The 27,032-nt window shown below is 47.8% G+C and overlaps 1 protein-coding gene across 1 annotated transcript; it reads right to left on the bottom strand.

The window, feature by feature from the left end:
• On the bottom strand, positions 1 to 27,032 carry gins2 (GINS complex subunit 2). Its single transcript, XM_070897024.1, has 5 exons — positions 26,900 to 27,032; positions 23,722 to 23,836; positions 22,005 to 22,104; positions 18,474 to 18,600; positions 1 to 1,385 (listed from the first exon to the last, which is right to left on the bottom strand). Exons 1-5 carry the CDS (start codon positions 26,987 to 26,989, stop codon positions 1,260 to 1,262), a joined length of 558 nt encoding a protein of 185 aa, XP_070753125.1. The 5' UTR covers positions 26,990 to 27,032; the 3' UTR covers positions 1 to 1,259.

The raw sequence follows: 27,032 nt of genomic DNA, 5'->3' as shown, positions 1-27,032 counted from the left end.
TATTTACAGCCCCTTCACAGCCTTCGAGGAGAGCAAATCACCGTCTGCACTGGCCTCGGGAGGTGGGTCCACAGCCATCCGACTCACTGGCCAGTCGCCGCTGACCTGCACATCCTACCCGGTGACACCGGGTAACCCCACACCGCCCCCTGGCTGCACAGTACAGCACTGCAAGCAGCAGCTTCAAATGATTTTACCCAGCCTCCAGTAATCACAAATTCATTTTTCCCCCCCAAAAGAGCGCTTAACATTTTTAAATTCTTTGGCGACGAGTGCTTTGGGACTTGCCCTGCAGCTGGCTCCCTGGGAGGAGTTGGATTTCTGAACAATTAACTTGAAGATCTTAATTTTTTTTAAAAAGACTGAGGTGTGACCGGAGGATTATGAAGGGGTTTGATAGGGTAGACGTAGAGATGTTTCCACTTGTGGGTGGGACCAGAACCCATTTAGCGACGAGGAAAGATTGGATAGGCTGGAGTTGTTTTCCTTAGAACAGAAGAGGCCGATGAGAGACCTTATTGAGGTGTATAAAATTATGAGGGGCCTCAATAGAGTGGATAGGAAGGGCCTATTTCCCTTAGTAGAGGGGTCAACAACCAGGGGGCATAGATTGAAAGTAGTTGGTGGATGAGAGGAGATGAGGAAACATCTTTCACCCAGAGGCTGGTGGGGGTCTGAAACTCACTACCTGGGAGGGTGGTTGAGGCAGAAACCCTCACCACATTTAAAAGGTACTTGGATGTGCACTTAAAGAGCTATAACCTACAGGGCTACGGACTTGGTGCTGGAAGGTGGGATTACGCTGGGTAATTATTTTGACCAGCAACGGACACGATGGGCCAAATGGCCTCCTTCTATGCCGGAACTTTCTATGATTCTATAAATATAAGTCAGCCGCTAATAAATCCAATAGGGAGTCAGGAGCAACTTCTTTACCCAGAGCGTGGTTAGAATGTGGGACTCGCTACCACAGGGAGTGGTTAAGGTGAATAGTATAGATGCATTCAAGGGGAAGCTGGATAAACACGAGGGAGGAAGGCACACAAGGATATGTCGATGGGGTAAGATGAAGAAAGGTGGGAGGAGGGTTGTGTGGTGCGTAAACACTGACACAGACCTGTTGGTCCCAATGGCCCATTTCTATGTAAATACCATGCAAGGTTGAAAAAAAAAAGTAACCTAATGTAGTTTTCTCTCCCCCCTCTCTCCCCAGTCCGTTTGGCCGAGTCCTGCTCCTAATTCTTCTGTATGAAGGCAGCTCAATAGTCCTGTGTCTGAGCCCTCTCTCCAGGCTGAAGGTTCGCGCGCAGCTTGTGCATCTGATTCAGCGAGTCCGTTAGAAAAGTCCCAATTGTGTTAATCTCCATTAGAGTAAGGTTGTCCAGCTAGGCAGGTGGGGGGAGGGGGGGAAAAGGGAAAAAAAAAGGGAACATTTATTAAACATACCGAATGAACCTTTACAAAAGATAAAGTCAGCCGTGCACATTGTCCACTGGGAGCCATTAGTACAGCTCTCACACACACGGATGCCGGAAATCTATAAACAGCTCCTTCGGCTTCTGAACGAAGGGGAGACCCCAGCATGCCTACCAGAGGCTGCGCATTTGTACAGTGACTGCATTCCCTGCGCAAGTGCCCCCAAACACCACCTTTCCCGTCCTGTGCCCAACCAAAAAGGGCATTCCCACTAGGATCAATTCTCTCGGCAGCTTTGCAGTTTGAGACATTACACTAACTATTTAGGGGATTAAAGGGGAACGGATAGGGTAGAATCATAGAAAATTCCTGCACAAAGGAGACCATTCGGCCCATTGTGTCTGTGCTGGTCGAAAAAGAGTTACCCAACCCAATCCCACTTTCCAGCTCTTGGTTCGTAGCTCTGTAGGTTACAGCTCTTTAAGTGCACATCCGAGTACTTTTTAAATGCGATGAGGGTTTCTGCCTCTACCACCCTTCCAGGCAGTGAGTTCCAGACCCCCACCACCCTCTGGGTAAAGAAATATTTCCTCATCTCCCCTTTAATCCTTCTACCAATTACTTTAAATCTATGCCTCCTGGTTATTGACCCCTCTGCTAAGGGAAATAGGTCCTTCCTATCCACTCTATCTAGGCCCCTCATAATTTTATACAGCTCAATTAAGTCTCCCCTCATACTCTTCTGTTCCAAAGAAAACAACCCCAGCCTATCCAATCTTTCCTCAGAGCTAAAGTTTCCCAGTCCTGGCAACATCCTCGTAAATCTCCTCTGCACCCTCTCTCGTGCAATTACATCCTTCCTGTTATGTGGTGACCAGAACTGTACACAGTACTCCAGCTGTGGCCTAACTAGTGTTGTATACAGTTCTAGCATAACTTCCCTGCTCTTGTATTCTATGCCTCGGATAATAAAGGAAAGCATTCGGTATGCCTTTTTAACTACCTTATCGACCTGTCCTGCTACCTTTAAGGATCCGTGGACATATACTCCAAGGCCCCTCTGTTCCTCCACACCTCTCAGTATCCTCCCATATATTGTGTATTCCCTTGCCTTGTTGCCCCTCCCCAAATGCATCACCTCACACTTTTCCGGATTGAATTCCATTTGCCACTTTTCTGCCCAACTGACCAGTTCATCGATGTCCTCCTGCAGTCTAGAGCTCTCCTCCTCACTGTCAACCACACGACCAATCTTTGTGTCATCTGCAAATTTATTTATCATGTCCCCTACATTTAAGTCTAAATCATTATTATATTCTACAAAAAGTAAGTGACCGAGTACTGAGCCCTGTGGAATCCCACTGGAAACAGCCTTCCAGTCACAAAAACTCCCCTCACCATTACCCTTTGCTTCCTGCCACTGAGCCAATTTTGGATCCAATTTGCCACTCTCCCTTGGATCCCATGGACTTTTACTTTTTTGATCAGCCTGCCATGTGTGGCCTTGTCAAAAGCCTAGCTAAAATCCATCTAAATTACATCAAACACACTGCCCTCATCGACCCTCCTTGTTATCTCCTCAAAGAAGTTAGTCAGACACGACCTTCTCTGAACAAATCCATGCTGACTGTCCTTTTAATCTGTGTCTTTCTAAATGAAGGTTTGTACTGTCTCTCAGATTTGATTCCAGTAATTTGCCCACCACCGAGGTTACACTAACTGGCCTGTAATTGCTCGGGTTATCCCTTCCTCCCTTTTTAAACAATGAAACATTGGTCGATAGAGATAAACTTTTCCCGCTGGTTGGGGATTCTAGGACTAAGGGGGCGTGGCCTAAAAATTAGAGCCAGGCCTTTCAGGAGTGAAGTTAGGAAACACTTCTACACGTAAAGGGTGGTAGGAGTTTGGAACTCCCATCCGCAGTTGATGCAAGATCAATTGTTAATTTTAAATCTGAGATTGTTATATTTTTGTTAACCAAAGGTATTGAGATATGGGGCAAAGGCGGGTATATGGATTTGGATCACAGATCAGCCATAATTCTCATTGAATGGCGAACAGGCTCGAGTGGCTGAATGGCCTTTTAAAAAATGTATTTATTTATTCATTCACAAGATGTGGACGTTGTTGGCAAGGCCGGCATTTATTGCCCATCCCAAATTACCCTCGAGAAGGTGGTGGTGAGCCGCCTTCTTGAACCATTTAGTCCGTGTGATGAAGGTATTCCCAAAGTGCCGGCTGTTGTAGCGGTTTGGTACAACGGAGTGACTTGCTGGGCCATTTCAGGGGGCAGTTAAGAGTCAACCACTTTGCTGTGGGTCTGGAGAAACATATAGGCCAGACCGGGTAAGGGCAGCAGATTTCCTTCCCTAAAAGGATATCAGTGAACCAGTTGGGTTTTTCCTGACAATCTGGTAGTTTCTTGGTCATCATTACTGATACTAGCTTTTTAATTCTAGATTTAGTTAGATTTAGAATTTAAATTCCCTCAGCTGCCCTGGTGGAATACTCTGTTCTTACGAGAGCTGTACGAAAGATGACACAGGATGGCCAAGGTGTCTCGGATGACTGACAAGCCAGTGCGTTGTGCAGAGACACAAGATCACGGACAAGATTCTCGGAGCTGGGAAATGCTTACCCTCAGCAGAGGTTAAAACCCATGCGGTGCTCTTGTGTAACCCTTTGCTCCGAGTTCCCAACAAACAGAGCCACTGAAGCAGTCCACTACTCTCAGACACAAGAACACTGCAGCCTTAAAGGGGAGGGCGGGGGGATTGAATAAAGAGGGGTGGACAAAATAAGGAAACTGCAGACTCTGACCTTGTTGTCATCATCATAGGCAGTCCCTCGAAATCTTGCTTCCACTTCAAAAGCGAGTAGAGAGGTGACTGAACAATATGGGAATGACAATCTGTCACAGGTGGGACAGACAGTGGTTGGAGAAAAGGGTGGGTGGGACAGGTTTGCTGCACGCTCCTTCCGCTGCCTGCGCTGGATTTCTGCATGCTCTCGGCGTTGAGACTCGAGGCGCTCAGCGCCCTCCCGGATGCTCTTCCTCCACTTAGGGCGGTCTTGGGCCAGGGACTCCCAGGTGTCAGTGAGGATGTTGCACTTTATCAATGAGGCTTTGAGGGTGTCCTTGAAACGTTTCCTCTGCCCACCTGGGGTTCGTCTGCCGTGTGGGAGTTCCGAGTAGAGCGCTTGCTTTGGGAGTCTTGTGCCCGGCATGTGGACAATGTGGCCCACCTAATGCAAGAACATTGTAATGGCTGCATCGAGTTATCATGGGAAAAGAGCAGTGACTCTAAATCACTGACCTCTGCAATTGCTGCTGTCCTGTCCTGCCCTTATCCCGGGGATCAGCACAGGACATCACGGAGGGGCCGACGGGTCGTGGGAATGAGGTGTAAAGCTGACAAATCTTGTTGCTTTTTCTCAGATTTCTTCCCCACAACCCCCCCCCTCGTTTCCTGAAGGTACCAACCGATGTCTCCCTGTAATTTCTCTGGGCGGGGCGGCCCATTCAAAAGTCCACGTATGCGTGGTTTTCCTCCCCCGCCAATTTAAAAGCCAGTTCACCGGCTGCGCGGGACCCCGGAGCTTAACGGGAACATCGGTACCGCCCCAACACTGGGATACCGTCCCACAGGCACCAGGTGTCCTCCAGCTCTGCAGGCGCTGACTCGGCGAGTGCAGACAAGCTATTCAGCTACAGGAGGGGATGGAATCACAACCAAACGCACACACACTCACACTCACAGTCACTGGATAAGTTTCAGGGGTAGGAATCCTTGTGTTATATTCCCATTTCCCTTCCTGTCCCCCACAGCCTGGGAAATCTCCGCTGCTGACACCCCAAATTGTCTCTTTCTCTCCCCCCGCCCCCCCCCCCCCCAAATTAACCAGGCACAGACAGGGAAGAACACCAGGGATGCACCTGCTGTGTGTGGCTCAGTACCAGACCACCCTCACCGCACAGCACTGCCCCCCAGTCACCAAGATCCACGGCGTGGCCCTGGACACCGTGGACCATTTCCCATATCTCGGGAACCTCCTATCAACAAGTGCAGGCATCGACGACGAGATCCAACACCGCCTCCAGCGCGCCAATGCAGCCTTCGGCCGCCTGAGGAAAAGAGTGTTTGAAGACCAGGCCCTCAAAACTGTCACCAAGATCATGGTCTACAGGGCCGTAGTAATACCCGCCCTCCTGTATGGCTCAGAGACATGGACCATGTACAATAGACACCTCAAGTTGCTGGAGAAATACCACCAACGATGTCAACGCAAGATCCTACAAATCCCCTGGGAGGACAGGCGCACCAATATCAGCGTCCTCATCCAGGCTAACATCCCCAGCATTGAAGCACTGACCACACGTGATCAGCTCCACTGGGCAGGCCACATGGTTCGCATGCCTGACACGAGACTCCCAAAGCAAGCGCTCTACTCGGAGCTCCTTCATGGCAAACGAGCCAAAGGTGGGCAGCGGAAACGTTACAAGGACACCCTCAAAGCCTCCCTGATAAAGTGCGACATCCCCACTGACACCTGGGAGTCCCTGGCCCAGGACCGCCCTAAGTGGAGGAAGTGCATCCGAGAGGGCGCTGAGCACCTTGAGTCTCAACGCCGAGAGCGTGCAGAAATCAAGCGCAGGCAGCGGAAAGAGCGTGCGGCAAACCAGTCCCACCCACCCCTTCCCTCCAACCACTGCCTGTCCCACCTGTGACAGAGTCTGTGGCTCTCGTATTGGACTGTTCAGCCACCAAAGAATTCACTTCAGGAGTGGAAGCAAGTCTTCCTCGATTGCGAGGGACTGCCTCTGATGATGACCAGACCAGGGTACACGTGACCACACAGCAGGCGGCAGGGGACAGCAATGCAACTTTTAAGAATGAGCAGAACACACACACTGCCCCTGTGCACAGGAGCGACTGAAACCCAACTCGCCAGCTCCCCCTCCAGGCTGGAAACTGAACAGCTGCAGAAGAACTATAGCCGGAGGATTGACGGACAGACTTGAATTTATATAGCGCCTTTCACGACCACCGCACATCTCAAAAGCGTTTTACAGCCAATGATGACCTTTCGAGTGCCGTCGCTGACTGAACCTGGTACGAATAGGGAATCAGTTGCACATAGGCTAGCAAGTGTGCCATCGGAGCCATGGGTGAAACATTTGATGTTACTGTTAATTCTACCGTTAAAGGTAGGATCAGACATGTAGGCAGAGTTCGACACAGCAAGCGAGCCCCAGGTGGGCAGAGGAAACGTTTCAAGGGCACCCTCAAAGCCTCCTTGATAAAGTGCAACATCCCCACCGGCACCTGGGAATCCCTGCCCTAAGTAGAGGAAGAGCATCCGGGAGGGCGCTGAGCACCTCGAGTCCAGTCGCTGAGAGCATGCAGAAACCAAGCGCAGGCAGCGGAAGGAGCGTGCGGCAACCCAGACTCCCCACCCACCCTTTCCTTCAACCACTGTCTGTCCCACCTGTGACAGAGACTGTAATTCCTGTATTGGACTGTTTCAGTCACCTGAGAACTCACTTTTAGAGTGGAAGCAAGTCTTCCTCGATTTCGAGGGACTGCCTATGATGACTGTTGTAATGTAGGAATAAACTGTGGGGGTCACATTTGCCCCAACCACATTATACTGCAGCAATAGATTTATCGTTGAGCAGAGCACTTGCTTAGGGAGTCTCGTGTCAGGCATACAGATGATGTGGCCCACCCAAAGGAGCTGGTCGAGCGTGGTCAGTGCTTCGATGCTGGGAATGTTAGCCTGAGTGAGAACACGGACGTTGGTGCGTCTATCCTCCCAGTGGATTTGTAAGATCTTGTGGGGCCAGCTACTGATACGTCTCCAGCGCTTTGAGGTGTCTGCTGTATATAGTCCACGTCTCTGAGCCATATAGGAGGGTGGGTATCATCATCATCATCATCATCATAGGCAGTCCCTCGGAATCGAGGAAGACTTGCTTCCACTCTTAGCACGAGTTCTAAGGTGGCTGTGCAGTCCAATACAAGAACCATAGTCTCTGTCACAGGTGGAACAGGTAGTCATTGAGGGAAAGGGTGGGCGGGGAGTCTGGTTTGCCGCACGCTCCTTCCGCTGCCTGCGCTTGATTTCTGTATGCTCTCGGCGACGATACTAGGGGAGCTCTCTGCGCCCTCCCAGATGCACTTCCTCCACTCAGGGCGGTCGATGGCCAGGGACTCCCAGGTGTCAGTGGGGATGTCGCACTTTATCAGGGAGGCTTTGAGGGTGTCCTTGTAATGTTTCCTCAGCCCACCTTTGGCTCGCTTGCCGTGGACGAGTTCCGAGTAGAGCGCTTGCTTTGGGAGTCTCGTGTCTGGCATGTGAACTATGTAGCCTGCCCAGCGGGTCTGATCAAGTGTGGTCAGTGCTTCAATGCTGGGGATGTTGGCCTGGACGAGGACACTAGTGTTTGTGCGTCTGCCCTCCCAGGGGATTTGCAGGATCTTGCGGAGACATCGCTGGTGGTATTTCTCCAGCGACTTGAGGTGTCTGCTGTACATGGTCCACATCTCTGAGCCATAAAGGAGGCGGGTATTACTACGGCCCTGTTGACCATGAGCTTGATGACAGTTTTGAGGGACTGGTCTTCAAACACTCCTTTCCTCAGGCGGCCGAAGGCAGCACTGGTGCACTGGAGGCGGTGTTGGATCTCATCATCAATGCCTGCTCTTGTTGATAGGAGGCTCCTGAGATAAGGGAAGTGGTCCACGTTGTCCAGGGCCACGCTGTGGATCTTGATGTTTGGGGGGGGGGGGGGGGGGGGAGTGCTGTGCAGCGAGGACAGGCTGATGGAGGACCTTTGTCTTACTAATGTTTAGCGTAAGGCCTATGCTTTCATACGCCTCAGTAAATACGTCGACTATATCCTGGTGTTCAGCCTCTGTATGTGTACAGATGCAGGCGTCGTCCGCGTACTGTAGCTCGATGACAGAGGTTGGGGTGGTCTTGGACCTGGCCTGGAGACGGCGAAGGTTGAACAGCTTCCCACTGGTTCTGTAGTTTAGCTCCACTCCAGCGGGGAGCTTATCAACTATGAGGTGGAGCATGGCAGCGAGGAAGATTGAGAAGAGGGTTGGGACGATGACGCAGCCCTGCTTGACCCTGGTCCGGACGTGAATTGGGTCTGTGATGGATCCGTTGGCAAGGATCACGGTCTGCATGTCATCGTGAAGCAGGCGCAGGATGGTGACATCCTGTAGACCATAAGTTTGGTGCCAGATATGAGGGTACAGAGCGCCCTCTAGTGGAAAGCAAATACATAAAAGCTCCAAACTTCTTGACGATCAATTTAGGGATATTTGGAACTGGATATTTTCATTCACAAAAAAGTTAAAAAAAAATAAAGGTTGCGTGAATTCTGTAAGTATTCACTGTATGTGCACTGGAAGTACCATGGGACGTTTTGCTACGTTAAAGGCAAAATTACAACAAATCGGGTTCCTCAACTTTATGCAATTAAGAGGGGGAAGGGAATATTTGAGTATGTAAAAAGCTATAAATGACATTTGCAATTCAAATCCAGCTTAAATAAACAGGCTTTAAAAATCGGAAGTGTGGCATACCAAAGAGGATGAAACAAATCCAAAAAATTTGAATACCCTGGTGGGTGGAAGGGGAATATGGGTGATATACATTATCTTAATAGGAGCAGGAAACATAGAAACATAGAAAATAGGTGTGGGAGTAGGCCATTCGGCCCTTTTAGCCTGCACCGCCATTCAATGAGTTCATGGCTGAACATGCAACTTCAGTACCCCATTCCTGCTTTCTCGCGCATACCCCTTGATCCTCCTAGTAGTAAGGACTTCATCTAACTCCTTTTTGAATATATTTAGTGAATTGGCCTCAACAACTTTCTGTGGTAGAGAATTCCACAGGTTCACCACTCTCTTGGTGAAGAAGTTTCTCCTCATCTCGGTCCTAAATGGCTTACCCCTTATCCTTAGACTGTGACCCCTGGTTCTGGACTTCCCCAACATTGGGAACATTCTTCCTGCATCTAACCTGTTTAAACCCGTCAGAATTTTAAACGTTTCTATGAGGTCCCCTCTCATTCTTCTGAACTCCAGTGAATACAAGCCCAGTTGATCCAGTCTTTCTTGATAGGTCAGTCCCGCCATCCCGGCAATCAGTCTGATGAATCTTCGCTGCACTCCCTCAATAGCAAGAATGTCCTTCCTCAGGTTAGGAGACCAAAACTGTACACAATACTCCAGGTGTGGCCTCACCAAGGCCCTGTACAACTGTAGCAACACCTCCCTGCCGCTGTACTCAAATCCCCTCGCTATGAAGGCCAACATGCCATTTGCTTTCTTAACCGGCTGCTGTACCTGCATGCCAACCTTCAATGACTGATGTACCATGACACCCAGGTCTCATTGCACCTCCCCTTTTCCTAATCTGTCACCATTCAGATAATAGTCTGTCTCTCTGTTTTTACCACCAAAGTGGATAACCTCACATTTATCCACATTATACTTCATCTGCCATGCATTTGACCACTCACCTAACCTATCCAAGTCGCTCTGCAGCCTCATAGCATCCTCCTCGCAGCTCACACTGCCACCCAACTTAGTGTCATCCGCAAATTTGGAGATACTACATTTAATCCCCTCGTCTAAATCATTAATGTACAGTGTAAACAGCTGGGGCCCCAGTACAGAACCTTGCGGTACCCCACTATTCACTGCCTGCCATTCTGAAAAGTCCCCATTTACTCCTACTCTTTGCTTCCTGTCTGACAACCAGTTCCCAATCCATGTCAGCACACTACCCTCAATCCCATGTGCTTTAACTTTGCACATTAATCTCTTGTGTGGGACCTTGTCGAAAGCCTTCTGTAAGTCCAAATATACCACATCAACTGGTTCTCCCTTGTCCACTCTACTGGAAACATCCTCAAAAAATTCCAGAAGATTTGTCAAGCATGATTTCCCTTTCACAAATCCATGCTGACTTGGACCTATCATGTCACCTCTTTCCAAATGCGCTGCTATGACATCCTTAATAATTGATTCCATCATTTTACCCACTACCGATGTCAGGCTGACCGGTCTATAATTCCGTTTTGTCTCTCCCTCCTTTTTTAAAAAGTGGGGTTACATTGGCTACCCTCCACTCGATAGGAACTGATCCAGAGTCAATGGAATGTTGGAAAATGACTGTCAATGCATCCGCTATTTCCAAGGCCACCTCCTTAAGTACTCTGGGATTCAGTCCATCAGGCCCTGGGGATTTATCGGCCTTCAATCCCATCAATTTCCCCAACATAATTTCCCGACTAATAAGGATTTCCCTCAGTTCCTCCTCCTTACTAGACCCTCTGACCCCTTTTATATCCGGAAGGTTGTTTGTGTCCTCCTTAGTGAATACCGAACCAAAGTACTTGTTCAATTGGTCCGCCATTTCTTTGTTCCTCGTTATGACTTCCCCTGATTCTGACTGCAGGGGACCTACGTTTGTCTTTACTAACCTTTTTCTCTTTACATATCTATAGAAACTTTTGCAATCCGTCTTAATGTTCTCTGCAAGCTTCTTCTCATACTCCATTTTCCCTGCCCTAATCAAACCCTTTGTCCTCCTCTGCTGAGTTCTAAATTTCTCCCAGTCCCCGGGTTCGCTGCTATTGCTGGCCAATTTGTATGCCACTTCCTTGGCTTTAATGCTATCCCTGATTTCCCTTGATAGCCACGGTTGAGCCACCTTCCCTTTTTTATTTTTATGCCAGACAGGAATGTACAATTGTTGTAGTTCATCCATGCGGTCTCTAAATGTCTGCCATTGCCCATCCACAGTCAACCCCTTAAGTATCATTCGCCAATCTATTCTAGTCAATTCACGCCTCATACCTTCAAAGTTACCCTTCTTTAAGTTCTGGACCATGGTCTCTGAATTAACTGTTTCATTCTCCATCCTAATGCAGAATTCCACCATATTATGGTCACTCTTCCCCAAGGGGCCTCGCACAATGAGATTGCTAATTAATCCTCTCTCATTACACAACACCCAGTCTAAGATGGCCTCCCCCCTAGTTGGTTCCTCGACATATTGGTCTAGAAAACCATCCCTTATGCACTCCAGGAAATCCTCCTCCACCGTATTGCTTCCAGTTTGGTTAGCCCAATCTATGTGCATATTAAAGTCACCCATTATAACTGCTGCACCTTTATTGCATGCACCCCTAATTTCCTGTTTGATGCCCTCCCCAACATCACTACTACTGTTTGGAGGTCTGTACACAACTCCCACTAACGTTTTTTGCCCTTTGGTGTTCTGCAGCTCTACCCATATAGATTCCACATCATCCAAGCTAATGTCCTTCCTAACTATTGCATTAATCTCCTCCTTAACCAGCAATGCTACCCCACCTCCTTTTCCTTTTATTCTATCCTTCCTGAATGTTGAATACCCCTGGATGTTGAGTTCCCAGCCCTGTTCATCCTGGAGCCATATCTCTGTAATCCCAATCACATCATATTTGGAGTGGACCATTTGGCCCCTCGAGCCTGCTCCGCCATTCAATGAGATCATGGCTGATCTTCTACCTCAACTTCACTTGCTTGCACTATCCCCATACCCCTTGATTCCCTTAACATCCAAAAATCTATCGATCTCAGTCTTGATATACTCAACGACTGAGCCTCCACAGCAAACTTGGCTACGTTACACTTAGTCCCTTCTTCCAAGTCGTTAATATAGATTGTAAATAGTTGGGGTCCCAGCACTGATCCCTGCGGCACCCTACTAGTTACTGATTGCCAACTCGAGAATGAACCATTTATCCCGACTGGGGTAGAGAATTCCAAAGATTCACCACCCTCTGAGTGAATAAATTTCTCCTCATCTCAATTCTAAATGTCCGACCCCATATTCTGAGACTGTGGCCCCTGGTTCTAGACTCCCTAGCCAGGGGAAACATTCTCCCTCCATCTACGCTGTCAAGCCTTGTAAGAATTTTGCATGTTTCAATGAGATCACCTCTCATTCTTCTAAACTCTTGAGAATATAGACCTAGTCTACTCAATCTCTCAACACTTGGGAACTAACTCTGAACCTGGGCAGCAGCACAATCCCCTCCTCCCTCAAAAGCAGGGCAACCCCATGCTCATTGTGGTTGGGAAAATGTTGGGAGTCCATTATTAACGAAGCAGTAGCAGGACATTTGGAAATACATAATTCAGTCAGGCAGATTCGATATGGATTTATGAAAAGGAAGTCATGTTTGACAAATTTGATGAAATTCTTTGAGGATGTAATGAACAGGGTGGATAAAGGGGAACCAGTGGATGTGGTGCATTTGGACAAGGTGCCACATAAAAGGTTGCTGCACAAGATAAAAGTTCATGGGGTTGGAGGTAATATATTAGCATGGATAGAGGATTGGCTAACTAACAGAAAACAGAGAGTCGGGATAAATGGTTCATTCTTGGGTTGGCAATCAGTAACTAGTGGGGTGCCGCAGGGATCAGTGCTGGGACCCCAATTATTTACAATCTATATTAACGACTTGGAAGAGGGGACTGAGTATAACGTAGCCAAGTTTGCTGACGATACAAAGATGGGAGGAAAAGCAATGTGTGAGGAGAACACAAAAAATCTGCAAAAGGACATAGACAGGTTAAGTGAGTGGGCAAAAAATTGACAGATGGAGTATAATGTTGCAAAGTGTGAGGTCATGCGCTTTGGCAGAAAAAAAATCATCGAGCAAGTTATTATTTAAATGGAGAAAAATGGCAAAGTGCTGCAGTACAGCGGGACCAAGGGGTACTTGTGCATGAAACACAAAAGGTTAGTATGTAGGTACAGCAAGTGATCAGGAAGACCAATGGAATTTTGGCCTTTATTGCAAAGGGGATGGAGTATAGAAGCAGGGAAGTCTTGCTACATTGTACAGGGTATTGGTGAGGCCACACCTGGAATACTACTTACAGTTTTGGTTTCCACACTTAAGAAAGGATATACTTGCTTTGGAGGCAGTTCAGAGAAGGTTCACTATTTTGATTCTGGAGATGAGGGGGTTGACTTATGAGGAAAGGTTGAGTAGATTGAGCCTCTACTCATTGGAATTCAGAAGAAGGAGAGGTGATCTTATCTAAACGTATAAGATTATGAGGGGGCTTGACAAGGTGGATGCAGAAAGATGTTTCCACTGATGGGGGAGACTAGAACTAGAGGGCTTGATCTTAGAATAAGGGGCCGCCCATTTAAAACTGAGATGAGGAGAAATTTCTTCCCTCAAAGGGTTGTAAATCTGTGGATTTTGCTGCCCCAGAGACCTGTGGAGACTGGGTCATTGAATAAATTTAAGACAGAGATAGACAGTTTCTTAACCGATAAGGGAATAAATGGTGATGGGAGTGGGCAGAGAAGTGGACCCGAGTCCATGATCGTATTAAGAACATAAGAATAGGAACAGGAGTAGGCCATACTCGCCCTCGATCCTGCTCCGCCATTCAATAAGATCATGGCTGATCCGATCATGGATTCAGCTCCACTTCCCTGCCCGCTCCCCATAACCCCTTATCGTTTAAGAAACTGTCTATTTCTGTCTTAACTTTATTCAATGTCCCAACTTCCACAGCTCTCTGAGGCAGCGAATTCCACAGATTTACAACCCTCAGAGAAGAAATTTCTCCTAATCTCAGTTTTAAATGGGCGGCCCCTTATTCTAAGATCATGCCCTCTAGTTCTAGTCTCCCCCATCAGTGGAAACATCTCTCTGCATCCACCATGTCAAGTCCCCTCATAATCTTATACATTTAGATAAGATCACCTCACATTCTTCTGAATTCCATATGGGAAGCAAAACTGCACGCAGTATTCCAGGTGTGGCCTCATCAATATCATATATAGCTGTCGCCAGACTTCCCTGCTTTTATACTCCATCCCCTTTGCAATAAAGGCCAAGATTCCATTGGTCGTCCTGATCATTTGCTGTATCTGCATATTATCCTTTTGCGTTTCATGCACAAGTACCCCCAGGTCCCGCTGTATTGCGGCACTTTGCAATCTTTCTCCATTTAAATAATAACTTGCTCTTTGATTTTTTTTCTACCAAAGTAAATGACCTCACACTTGCCAACATTATACTCCATCTGCCAAATTTTTGCCCACTCACTTAGCCTGTCTATGTCCTTTTGCAGATTTTGTGTCCTCCTCACACATTGCTTTTCCTCCCATCTTTGTATCGTCAGCAAACTTGGCTACATTACACTCAGTCCCTTCTTCCAAGTCATTAATATAGATTATAAATAGTTGGGGTCCCAGCACTGATCCCTGCGGCACCCCACTAGTTACTGATTGCCAACCAGAGAATGAACCATTTATCCCGACTCTCTGTTCTCTATTAGTTAGCCAATCCTCTATCCAAGCTAATATATTACCCCCAACCCCGTGAACTTTTATCTTGTGCAGTAACCTTTTATGTGGCACCTTGTCAAATGCCTTCTGGAAGTCCAAATACACCATATCCACTGGTTCCCCTTATCTACCCTGTTCGTTACATCCTCGAAGAACTCCAGCAAATTTGTCAAACGTGACTTCCCCTTCATAAATCCATGCTGACTCTGCCTGACCGAATTTTGCTTTTCCAAATGTCCTGCTACTGCTTCTTTAATAATGGACTCCAACATTTTCCCAACCACAGATGTCAGGCTAACTGGTCTATAGTTTCCTGCTTTTTGTCTGCCTCCTTTTTTAAATAGAGGCGTTACAGTTGCAGTTTTCCAATCTGCTGGGACCTCCCCAGAATCCAGGGAATTTTGGTAAATTACAACCAGTGCATCCACAATCCCTGCCGCTACTTCCCTTAAGACCCTAGAATGCAAGCCATCAGCCTTTAGTCCCATTATCTTACTGAGTATCACCTCCTTAGTGATTGTGATTGTGTTATGTTCCTCCCTCCCTTGGCTATCCACTGTTGGAATATTGTGAGTATCCTCTACCGTAAAGACTGATACAAAATATTTGTTCAGAATTTCTGCCATCTCCATGTTCCCCATTACTATACCCCGGTCTCATCCTCTAAGGGACCAACATTTACTTTAGCCACTCTTTTCCTTTTTTATCTACCTAGGCCGTATGGCCTACTCCTGCTCCTATTTCTTATGTTCTATGTTCAATGTTCCCTCTTAGTGTCAGCTGTAACTCAGTGGGTAGCACCCTTGACTCAGTAGATGGTTGTAGGTTCAAGTCCCACTCTAGAGACTTAAAATCATAGAATCATAGAAATTTACAGCATGGAAGGAGGCAATTTGGGCCCAGCATGTCCGTGTCGGCCAACCAAGAGCTATCCTGCCTAATCCCACTTTCCAGCTCTTGGTCCGTAGCCCTGTAGGATATGGCACTTTAAGTGAACATCCAAGTATTTTTTTTATGTGGTGAGGCTTTCTGCCTCTACCACCCTTTCAGCAGTGTATTCCAGACACCCACCACCCTCTGGGTGAAGACATTTCCCCCCATATCTCCTCTATACCTCACCCCCAATTACTTTAAATCTATGCCCCCTGGTTGTTGACCCCCTCTGCCAAGGGAAACAGGCCCTTCCTATCCACTCTATCTAGACCCCTCATAATTTTATACACCTCAATCAGGTCTCCCCTCAGCCTCCTCTGTTCCAAAGAAAACAGATCCAGCATCTCCAATCTTTCCTCATAGCCAAACTTGAGTACAAAAATCTAGGCCGACACTCCAGTGTAATGCTGAGGGAGTGCCTCATTGTTGGAGATGCCGCCATTCAGATGAGGCGTTAAACCGAGGCCCTGTTTGCTCTCTTAAGTGGATGTAAAAGATCCCGTGGCATTATTTCGAAGAAGAGCAAGGGAGTTATCCCTGGTGTCCTGGCCAATATTTATCCCTCGATCAACATAAGAAAAACAGATTATCTGGTCATTATCACATTGCTGTTTGTGGGAGCTTGCTGTGCGCAAGTTGGCTGCCACATTTCCCACATTACAACAGTGACTTCACTCCAAAAGTACTTCATTTGCTTTAAAGCGCTTTGAGACGTCCGGTGGTCGTGAAAGGAGCTATATAAATCCAAGTATTTTCTTAGTCACAAAGATCGATGCTGTCCGTTCAGCTGCCGATGCTATTTTTCCCTCTTGTCCACCGAACCAAACCCCCCCGCTCCCCCCGCACCACAAACTGCTTTACAAGATTCTACACCCTCCCCAATCACCGTCTCAGGCTGACCCAGACGGTTTACAACCTTTATTCAACCCCAAGCTGAGCTTCTGACCCCATATCCTCCATATCACAATGACCACCTACTGCCAACGCTATCATCACCCGCTTCCATCTCTGCCGCTGCCTCAGCCCATCTGTTGCTGAAACCCTCATCTCTGCCTTCGTCACCTCCAGACTCAACTATTCCAATGCACTCCTGGCCGGCCTCCCATCCTCCACCCTCCATGAGCTTCAGCTCATCCAAATTCTGGTCCCTGTATCGTATCCCACACCAAGTTTCACTCACCAACATTGGCTCCCACTTCCCCAAAGCCTCCAATTTAAATTTCCCATGTTTAAGTTCCTTGCTGTCCTTCCCGTTCACTGACGTTGAACTACCCAGCGGGTCAGAGGCTGGGTATTCTGCGGCAAATGTCTGATCTCCTGACTCCCCATTGCCTTTCCACCATCTACAAGGCACAAGTCAGGAGTATGCTGGAATACTCTCCACTTGCCTGGATGAGTCATCCTCATCATAGGCAGTCCCTCGGAATCGAGGCAGAATTGCTTTCACTCTAAAAGTGAGTTCTTAGGTGGTTGTACAGTCCAATACGGGAATTACAGTCTCTGTCACAGGTGGGACAGACAGTCATTGGAGGAAAGGGTGGGTGGGACTGGTTTGCCGCACGCGCCTTCCGCTGCCTGCGCTTGGTACCTACATGCTCTCGGCGACGAGACTCGAGGAGCTCAGCGCCCTCCCTCCACTTAGGGCGGTCTTTGGCCAGGGACTCCCAGGTGTCGGTGGGGATGTTGCATTTTATCAAGGAGCCCTTTGAGGGTGTCCTTGTAACGTTTCCTCTGCCCACCTGAGGCTCGTTTGCCGTGAAGGAGTTCCGAGTAGAGCGCTTGCTTTGGGAGTCTTGTGTCAGGCATGCGAACAATGTGGCCTGCCCAGCGGAGCTGGTCGAGTGTGGTCAGCGCTTCAATGCTGGGGATGTTGGCCTGGTCGAGCACACTAATGTTGCTGTACTGCAGCAACTCGCCAAGGCTTCTTCGACAACACCGCGAAAACCCAAACCCGCGACCTCTACCACCTAGAAGGGCAAGGGCAGCAGGCACATGGAAACAGCATTATCTCCAAGTTCCCCTCCAAGTCGCACACCATCCTGACTTGGAAATATATCGGCTGTTTCTTCATTGTCGCTGGGTCAAAATCTTGGAACTCCCTCCCTAACAGCACTGTGGGAGCACCTTCACCACACGGACTGCAGCGGTTCAAGAAGGTGGCTCACCACCACCTTCTCAAGAACAATTAGGGATGGGCAATAAATGCTGGTCTTGCCAGCGATGCCCAGTGAATGAATTAAAAAAAATATATTCTTCTAACTTCACCCTCTTGTACATTCCCCTATTAGTGCCTGAGCCTTCATCTTAGAAATTCCTTCCCTAAACCCTTCTGCTTCTCCTCCAAGGAATGAAGGGACGTGAGGATCGGGCGGGAAAGTGGAGCTGAAAGATCAGCCATGATCTTATTGAATGGCGGAGCAGCTCGAGGGACCGAATGGCCTACTCCTGCTCCTAATTCCTATCAGTATGTCCACCTCCCTCTCCTATGCTACCCGCCTTAAAACCCTCTTATTGGACAACGCTTTTGCTCACTCCTCCAAATCTCTCTCTTCTTTGTCTGAAGATTTTTTTCATTTTCCTGAAGCACCAAAGGATGTTCTTTCTACAGTATAAAGGCACTATATAAGGGCAAGTTGCTGTTTGGTGTCAAAATGGAGAGCGAGAGTCCGATTTCCCAGCTGGAACTATGTGGGCGGGGCGCCAGGTTTAAAATCGCAATCTCTCACCTTAGCATGCGCCTCCTGCTGACTGACAAAGTTATCTGCAGACAGCCGCAGCTTGGCAATGCGGGTATCCCAAGTATCTTTGATTAAGGTCCGGATTTCATCGGCTTTGGGAATGTTGTCTGAGGCACTGGAGAGGGAGAGCAAATACATTTAGTACCACTGCATCACCACTCAAACCGATAACCAGATCGTGAAGCTCATCCAAGTTGGGTGTGTTTTTTTAAATAAACATTTATTCTAGGAATGCGGGCAACATTTCCCATCTCTCGTCGTGGCTTCCTTCGACCACTTCGGAAAGTCAATCACACAAGTACAGGACCAGAGTCACTGGTAGACCAGTACCATAGCCGCAACATGACTGGACCTCTTCAGCCTATGCCACATTGGCTCACGCTCTGCCCGCTAGGGGCAGGCTCTGCGTCTGTGCGCGCAAGTGCAGGCCGCGCTGGGCTACCCAGGTGGGTACTTAATGCCCGGAGAATCCATCAGGAATGTCCCCCTTTCCTACAACATTAAAGAATTACATAGAATTTACAGCCAGAAGCAGGCCATACGGACCAACAGGCCTATCCCGCCGTTTATGTTCCACACCCGCCTCCTCCCACCCCTCTTCATCTCACCCCATCAGCATAGCCTTCTATTCCTTTCTCCATCATGTTTCTCCAGCCTCCCCCTTCATCGCATCTATACTATTCGCCTCAACTCGTCCCTGTGGTGTTCCACATTCTCACCACTCTCTGGATAAAGAAGTTTCTCCTGAATTCCCGATTGGATTTATTGGTGATGGTCTTGTATTTAAGAACGTAAGAATTAGGAGCAGGAGTAGGCTATTCGGCCCCTCGAGCCTGCTCCGCCATTCAATAAGATCATGGCTGATATTCTACTTCAACTCCATTTTCTTGCACTGTCCCCATATCCTTCGATTCCCTTATTGGCCCTTAGTTTTAGTCCAGGTACTTTATAAAGTACCCAGATCCAACAGACTGCCTCAGTACTTTAAAAAAAAAGTGTCTTCACGATGCACTGGAGTTAGAGTCCAAAGTAGGCCTCATTGCCTGGAAAGTATCAGGCCTGCACTTGGACTATTCCATGCAGGCAGGGGGAGCTTTCAAGTTCAGAGCAAGTGGGGTCATCCCCAAATGTCTTCTGTCTCACAGGTGCACAAAGAATGCTCACCTCCCTAAAGATCGTTCTGAAAAATTAGAAGCATATGTGGAGCATTAACCCCTCACTCCCCACCCCGCCCCCCCCCCCGCCCAAGAATATGGAGTCTGTACCCTTCCGAAGGATGAAAGTTAGACGTGACCCTTAATGGACTTCAAAACTGAACGTCACTGGCAGTGAAGCAAAGACCTTACACTCAGCTATTCTTTGTACCCACTGCAGCCGACCTGGTCCAGTGCCTTAGACCATGCTGCTTCGAACTTGAGAGATGTACACAACAGCAGAGAGTGATACTCTTGGTTCTGTCCTCTATTGTGGGCGTGGGTTGGGGGAAACGGCAATGGAAGCAGTGCCTTACCTACACTCAGAGACCTGGCTAACGTCACCAACCCAGCAACATGGGGAATACAAGTATGAACCCAGGACCCATAGAAATGCTGCAATGTGTCACCGAGTTTCACCAATGTACTCGGGGAGGATCCTCAGGTTTCTATCAAAAGCAAATCCCATTTACTGTTCCGCCTGTTGTTCCAAGTTACACTTTAGAAAATATGGTTTCGTTAATCAGGACAGGAATCAGCAAAAGCCAGCAATTTATTGCATCATCAGCAGCAAATTCCAAAGAGTTCAGCACCAAAAGCTACTCACACCAACTTCCGCTCACCCATCACCACTGTTGTGTCTTTAATACTCTTATGAATGACTCCACGGGGTCTAGTATTGTACTTGAGCTGTTGTGACCGTAGTCCCATTTATTGTAACTCCAGAGTGAGGCACAAGCATGGTGGGCAGCCTTTTATACTAGGCCCTGCGCACCTATGCGTATGACCCTCAGGTCTCCCACCGCAGTGCCCTCTGGTGGCACACCTTATGTGACTATACAGTTAGTATACATGGTCTCCATACACGACAATCCCTGTGCTCGCTGACCTATATTGGCTCCTGGTTATGCAACACCTCGATTTCAAAATTCTCATCCTGGTTTTCAAATCCCTCCATGGCCTCGCCCCTCCCTAGCTTTGTAACCTCCTCCAGCCCCACATGTTACTGCATTTAGAAACATAGAAATTTACAGCGCAGAAGGAGGCCATTTCGGCCCATCGTGTCCGTGCCGGCCGACAAAGAGCCACACGGCCCTCGGTCAGCAGCCCTAAAGGTTACATATAAACCTATGAGCAATGGCGGGAAGGTAAAGAGCACCCAGCCCAACCAATCCGCCCCACACAACTGCGACACCCCTTACACTGAAACATTCTACACTCTACCCCAACCGGAGCCATGTGATCTCCTGGGAGAGGCAAAAACCAGATAAAAACCCAGGCCAATTGGGGAGGGAAACAAATCTGGGAAATTTCCTCTCCGACCCATCCAGGCAATTGAAACTAGTCCAGATCATCATCTTGGCCATATTCGGTTCCCTGTAGTACTTACCGTCGTATCTGCGCTAGTCAACAAGAGGTTATCCAGTCTAATCCCACTTACCAGCTCTAGGTCCGTAACCGTGCAGGTTACGCACTTTAAGTGCCCATCCAAGCACCTTTTAAATGTGATGAGGGTTTCTGCATCCACCATCCTTCCAGGCAGCGAGTTCCAGACCCCCATAACTCTCTGCATGAAGAAACCCCCCCTCAAATCCCCTCTGAACCTTCCACCAACCACCTTAAAACTATGCCCCCTCATAATAGACCCCTCCACCAATGGAAATAGGCCCTTGCTATCCACTATGTCCAGGCCCCTCAAACTTTTGTACATCTCAATGAGGTCTCCTCTCAACCTCCTCTGTTCCAAGGAGAACAAACCCAGCCTATCCAATCTGTCCTCATAGCTAAGATTCTCCATTCCAGGCAGCATCCTAGTAAATCTCCTCTGCACCCTCTCTAGTGCAATCACGTCGTTCCTATAATACGGCGACCATAAATGCACGCAGTACTCCAGCTGTGGCCTAACCAGAGTATTATACAATTTAAGTATAACCTCCTTGCTCTTATATTCTATGCCTCGGCCAATAAAGGCAAACATTCCGTATGCCTTCTTAACCACCTGGCCTGCTACTTTCAGGGATCTGTGGACAAGCACTCCAAGGTCCCTTTGTTCATCTACACTATTAAGTGGCCTACCACTTAATGTGTATACCCTTTCCTTATTAGCCCTCTCAAAGTGCATTACCTCACACTTCTCCGAATTAAATTCCATTTGCCACTGCTTTGCTCCTCATCCTCCTCCAGTCCATGACTTTCCTCTTCATTATCAACCACACAACCAATTTTAGTGTCATCTGCAAACTTCTTAATCATACTCATTGTATTCAAATCTAGATCATTGATATATATCACAATATATATTTGCAGGGTTCTGTACAACACTTACTGATTCAACAGTAACTTAGTCAGTTCCACGTAGTGTGGGCTGGGCATCGGGGTGAAGGTATCTTCCTTACGCTCCTGTTCCTTAATGTGTTCAAGTTTTTCTGAAGAAAAGCAGCATAAGATGGTTATAGCTCCAATACTATTAAATATGATTTACATTCGCATCTTATGCTGTAATTGAAGACTGTACGAGTGCAGATTATATCAGCAGTATCACTTCTCCCAGACAGATGAGACTTTAAACCGAGGCTCTAATTCCCCTCTCAGGTGGACGTAAAAGATTCCGTGGAACTATTTCAAAGAAGAGCAGGGGAGTTATCCCCAGTGTCCTGACCAATATTTATCTCTCAAGCAACATCACGAAGACAGATTCTGGTCATCATCATATTGCTGTTTGTGGGAGCTTGCAAATTGGATGCCTCGTTTCTTACATTATATAACATAAGAAATAGGAACAGGAGTAGGCCATTTGGCCCCTCGAGCCTGCTCCTCCATTCAATAAGATCATGGCTGATCTGATCTTGGTTTCAACTCCACTTCCCCGCCCGCTCCCCATAACCCTGATCTCCTTTATCGTTCAGAAATCTACACTACACTACATTACAACAGTAACTACGCTTCATTAGTACTTTACTGCCTGTAGAGCGCTTTGGTATGTCCAGAGGTTGTGAAAGGCGCTATATAAATGTCTTTACACTGCTGATACCTGGGAGAATGCCAACTGTGCGCACTATCGCAGTAATGAGAATGTCTTTCCTTTTGATGAAAGATGTTATACAGAAGTAGGCAATCGTGGACTCCTCATCCCCTCGAGGTGGCAGACTTTGATCAGTAGTCGCACTCTGGCCCAAGCCCGAAGGTTGTGGGTTCAAGCTCCACATCAGCACATAATCTAAGCTGACAATGCAGTGCAACAGAGGGAGCACTGCTGGAGCTGCCATCTGTTCAATGAGATGTAAAACCGAGGTCCTGTCTGCCTCCGCACGTGGGCATAAAAAATCCCATGACACAATATGAAGAGCAAGGGAGTCCTCGCAGCCAGTATTTATCTCTCAAAATTACTAAAGCAGATTATTTTGCTATTTATCTCATTGCTCTTTGTGGAGCCTTGCCTAGATTACAACTTGTAACGACACTTTAAAGAGGTATTTCATTGGCTGTGAAGCACGTTGGGACGCCCGATGGTTGTGAAAGGTGCTATATAAATGCGAGTTCTTTCTTTCTCAGGACTGCAGCATTCGAAAGGAACGACTTTGGGCAGGACAGCCACATCAGATCCCCAACACGATGTCACCATCGGGCACTGCCAAGGAGCAGCCCAAGGCACCTTACATTGAACGCCTGCCACCTGACAACAGCAGAGCCGATCTCTGGTCTCCACGCAAACACGCAAAGCTATCGCCCTTTCAGCAATGGAATCGCAAGTCTCCACAACAAGCCTTGAAGCAAGATAAACGGCGATAGCAGCAGGAGGGTGCAGACTTTTGAGTTCTGCTCCCCCTGCGGCACTTATTATGACAACACACAAGTGCCAATGGCAACTCAGAAATAACATGGAATTGGAGGCAAGTCACCCGCTTTGCCACAGAGCGTGAGGGGCCTGGTGAAACCCCCACTCCACCCCCACAAAAATATGCATGGGTAGCAACAAACAGCATTTTAAATTTATACATCTGTTAGCTTCCGATCTGAGGCTCAAACACACCAAGAGAACTCACCCACATCCATCCAGTCTGGCGCTATGATTCTGCATTTCTGTCTCTGTTTCAGATTAATCGCAAGCCACACAGGCACATCGACAGGAAGCCCTGGATTGAAAGGTCCCAAATCTCCCTGTATACAAAGTTCATCAAAAACACAACATGGATAGTTTACATGCAAATTAAATTGACACACAAAAATTAACCAGTCATTTATCCCATTGGTTTGTGGATCCTTGCAATATAATTGGCTGCTGCATTTGCCCAAACAACAGTTACTCTTCAAATTAACTAGTTCTACGTGAAGCATTTAGGACATTTCTGAAAGATATGTTATAGAACTACATAGATGCAAATTTTTCTTTTCTTTCATAGACTTAAGAAAAAACTTTGGCACAGAGGAGGCTGAGGGGAGACCTTATTGAAGAGTATGAAATTATGAAGGGCCTAGATAGAGTGGATAGGAAGGACTTATTTCCCTCAGCAGAGGGATCAACAACCAGGGGGCATGGATTTAAAGTAATTGGTAGAAGATTTAGAGGGGATTTGAAGGGAAATTTCTTCACCCAGAGGGTGGTGGGGGTCTTGAACTCACTGCCTGAAAGGGTGGTAGAGGCAGAAACCCTCACCACATTTAAAAATTACCTGGATATGCACCTGAAGTGCTGTAACCTACAGGACTGCGGAGCAAGAGCTGGAAAGTGGGATTAGGCTGGATAGCTCTGTGTCGGCCGGCGTGGACACGATGGGTCAAAATGGACTCCTCCCGTGCTGTAAATTTCTATGATTCTAAGAAAGACTTGCATTTATATAGCACCTTTCATGACCACCGGACGTCCCAAAGCGCTTTAAGCCATGAAGTATTTTTTGAAGTGTAGTCACTGTTATAATGTAGGAAAAGGCAAGTGTTGATGATAGGGAGGAAATATTTTCCTTCAGTCAGTTGAACCCGGATCAGGAGGGCAGTCAACATCAGGGGAACATTAAGACTGATATTTAAGATCAGCAAATAAGAGATTACAAACCCATTCAAGCTTAAGAACATGAGTTTAGTGCTCAAGGATAACACATTTAAATAAAATGAGCAAGATTTGGCCAGTTAGGGTTAAAACTGGCAGTTTTACACTTGCAGTTTGGAGCTTTTAAGATGAGGAGTGAGGTTTAGGATCAAAGGGAATGAGACACCACAAAGCTTTTATAAAAATCACAGAAATTCACAGCACTGAAGGAGGCCATTCGGCCCATTGTCTCTGTGCCAGCTTTAAAAAAAAAGAGCTCTCCCATCTAATCCCACTTTGCAGCTCTTGGTCCATAGCCCTGTAGGTTACAGCACTTCCAAGTACATATCCAAGTACCTGTACTCTTTAAATGCGATGAGGGCTTCTGCCACTACCACCCTTTCATGTAGCTCAGCTGATTTACAGGGCACGCAGCAAAATTAGTGAAAATATTTAAAACCAGAAACAGAGAGATTTGACTGGTCTGGGTTTAATTTGAAGAGCATCTGGATTCAAACAATTCATCCCATGCTCTAATCCATTGAAAGCCCTCAGAGGAACATAGGTACAGGAGGAGGCCATTGAAAGCCCTCGAGCCTGTACCGCCATTCAATGAGATCAAGGTTGATCAGTGACCTATATCCCTTAATAACTTCGGTAACAAAAAGCTATCAATCTCAGATTTAAAATTAATAATTGATCTAGCATCAATTGTTGTTTGCGGAAGAGTTCAAAACTTCTACCACCCTTTGTGTTTCCTAATTTCACTCATGCAAGGTCTGGCTCTAATTTTTAGACAAGGCCCCCTAGTCCTTGTATCCCCAACTTATCCCCAACCTAAAGAAATAGTTTCTCCCTACCTACCCTGTCTGTACCCTGATCCTGGTTCCAACAGACTGAAGGTGAAGATTTCCTGCACTTTTAAAAAAAGACTTGCTTTTATATAGCGCATTTCATGACCACCGGATATCTCAAAGTGCTTTACAGCCATCGAAGTACATTTGGAACGTAGTCACTTAAAATGTGGGAAACGCAGCAGCCAATTTGCATACAGCAAGCTCCCACACACAGCAATGTGATAATGACCAGATAATCTGCTTTTAGCATGTTGATTGAGGGATAAATATTGGCCAGGACATCGGTGATAACTCCCTTGCTGTTCTTCGAAATAGCGCCGTGGAATCCTTTACGTCCAACTGAGGGGGCAGACGAGGTCTTGGTTTAACGTCTCATCCGAAAGACAGCACCTCCGACAGTGCAGCACTCCCTCAGTACTGCACTGGGGTGTCAGCCTAGATTTTTGTGCTCAAGTCCCCGGTGTGGGGCTTGAACCCGCAACCTTCTGACTCAGAGGCAAGTGTGCTACCCACTGAGTCATATATAAATATAAATATAATATAACAAATATATATATAAGATATAAATATAAATATATATATATGCGCCCCAGACCCCCAGAGCCCTGCTCCCCAGACCCCGGTCCCCCAGATCCTCCCCATTCCTCAGATCCCCATTCCCCCAAATCCCCATTCCTCAGATCCCCATTCCCCCAGATCCCCATCCTCCGAGATCCCCATTCCTCAGATCCCCATTCCCCCAGATCCCCAGCCCCCCATACCTCAGATCCCCATTCCCCAGCCCCTCATTCCTCAGATCCCCATTCCCCCGCCCCCCAGATTCCCAGCCCCCCAGATTCCCATTCCCCAGCCCCCCATTCCCCAACCCCGCAGATCCCCATTCCCCAGATTCCCAGCCCCCCATTCCCCCAGATTCCCATTCCCCAGATCCCCAGCCCCCCAGATTCCCATTCCCCAACCCCCCAGATTCCCATTCCCCAGATCCCCATTCCCCCAGATTCCCAGCCCTCAGCCCCCCAGATCCCCATTCCCCCAGATTCCCAGCCCTCAGCCCCCCAGATCCCCATTCCCCCAGATTCTCATTCCCCAGATCCCCATTCCCCCAGATTCCCAGCCCTCAGCCCCCCAGATCCCCATTCCCCCAGATTCCCAGCCCTCAGCCCCCCAGATCCCCATTCCCCCAGATTCTCATTCCCCAGATCCCCATTCCCCCAGATTCCCATTCCCCAACCCCCCAGATTCCCATTCCCCAGATTCACAGCCCTCAGCCCCCCAGATCCCCATTCCCCCAGATCCCCATTCCCCAGATCCCCAGCCCCCAGCAGCGGGGCGCAGACTCACGGTGATTAAATAGATTTTATCCAGGCTGAAGTTGGGTATGATGGTCACGGTCTGTTTCTCGGCCAGAAACTCCACCTCAGAAGGCTCCATGGTGCTCTCGGTGTTTGAATCGGCCGCTGGAACCCCGAGACAC

This window comes from Pristiophorus japonicus, chromosome 13, assembly GCF_044704955.1.
Source record: "Pristiophorus japonicus isolate sPriJap1 chromosome 13, sPriJap1.hap1, whole genome shotgun sequence".
NCBI classification, from domain to species: domain Eukaryota; kingdom Metazoa; phylum Chordata; class Chondrichthyes; family Pristiophoridae; genus Pristiophorus; species Pristiophorus japonicus.
The sequence above is the reverse complement of the archived record's forward strand: the minus strand, read 5'-3'. Positions and strand labels throughout refer to the sequence as shown.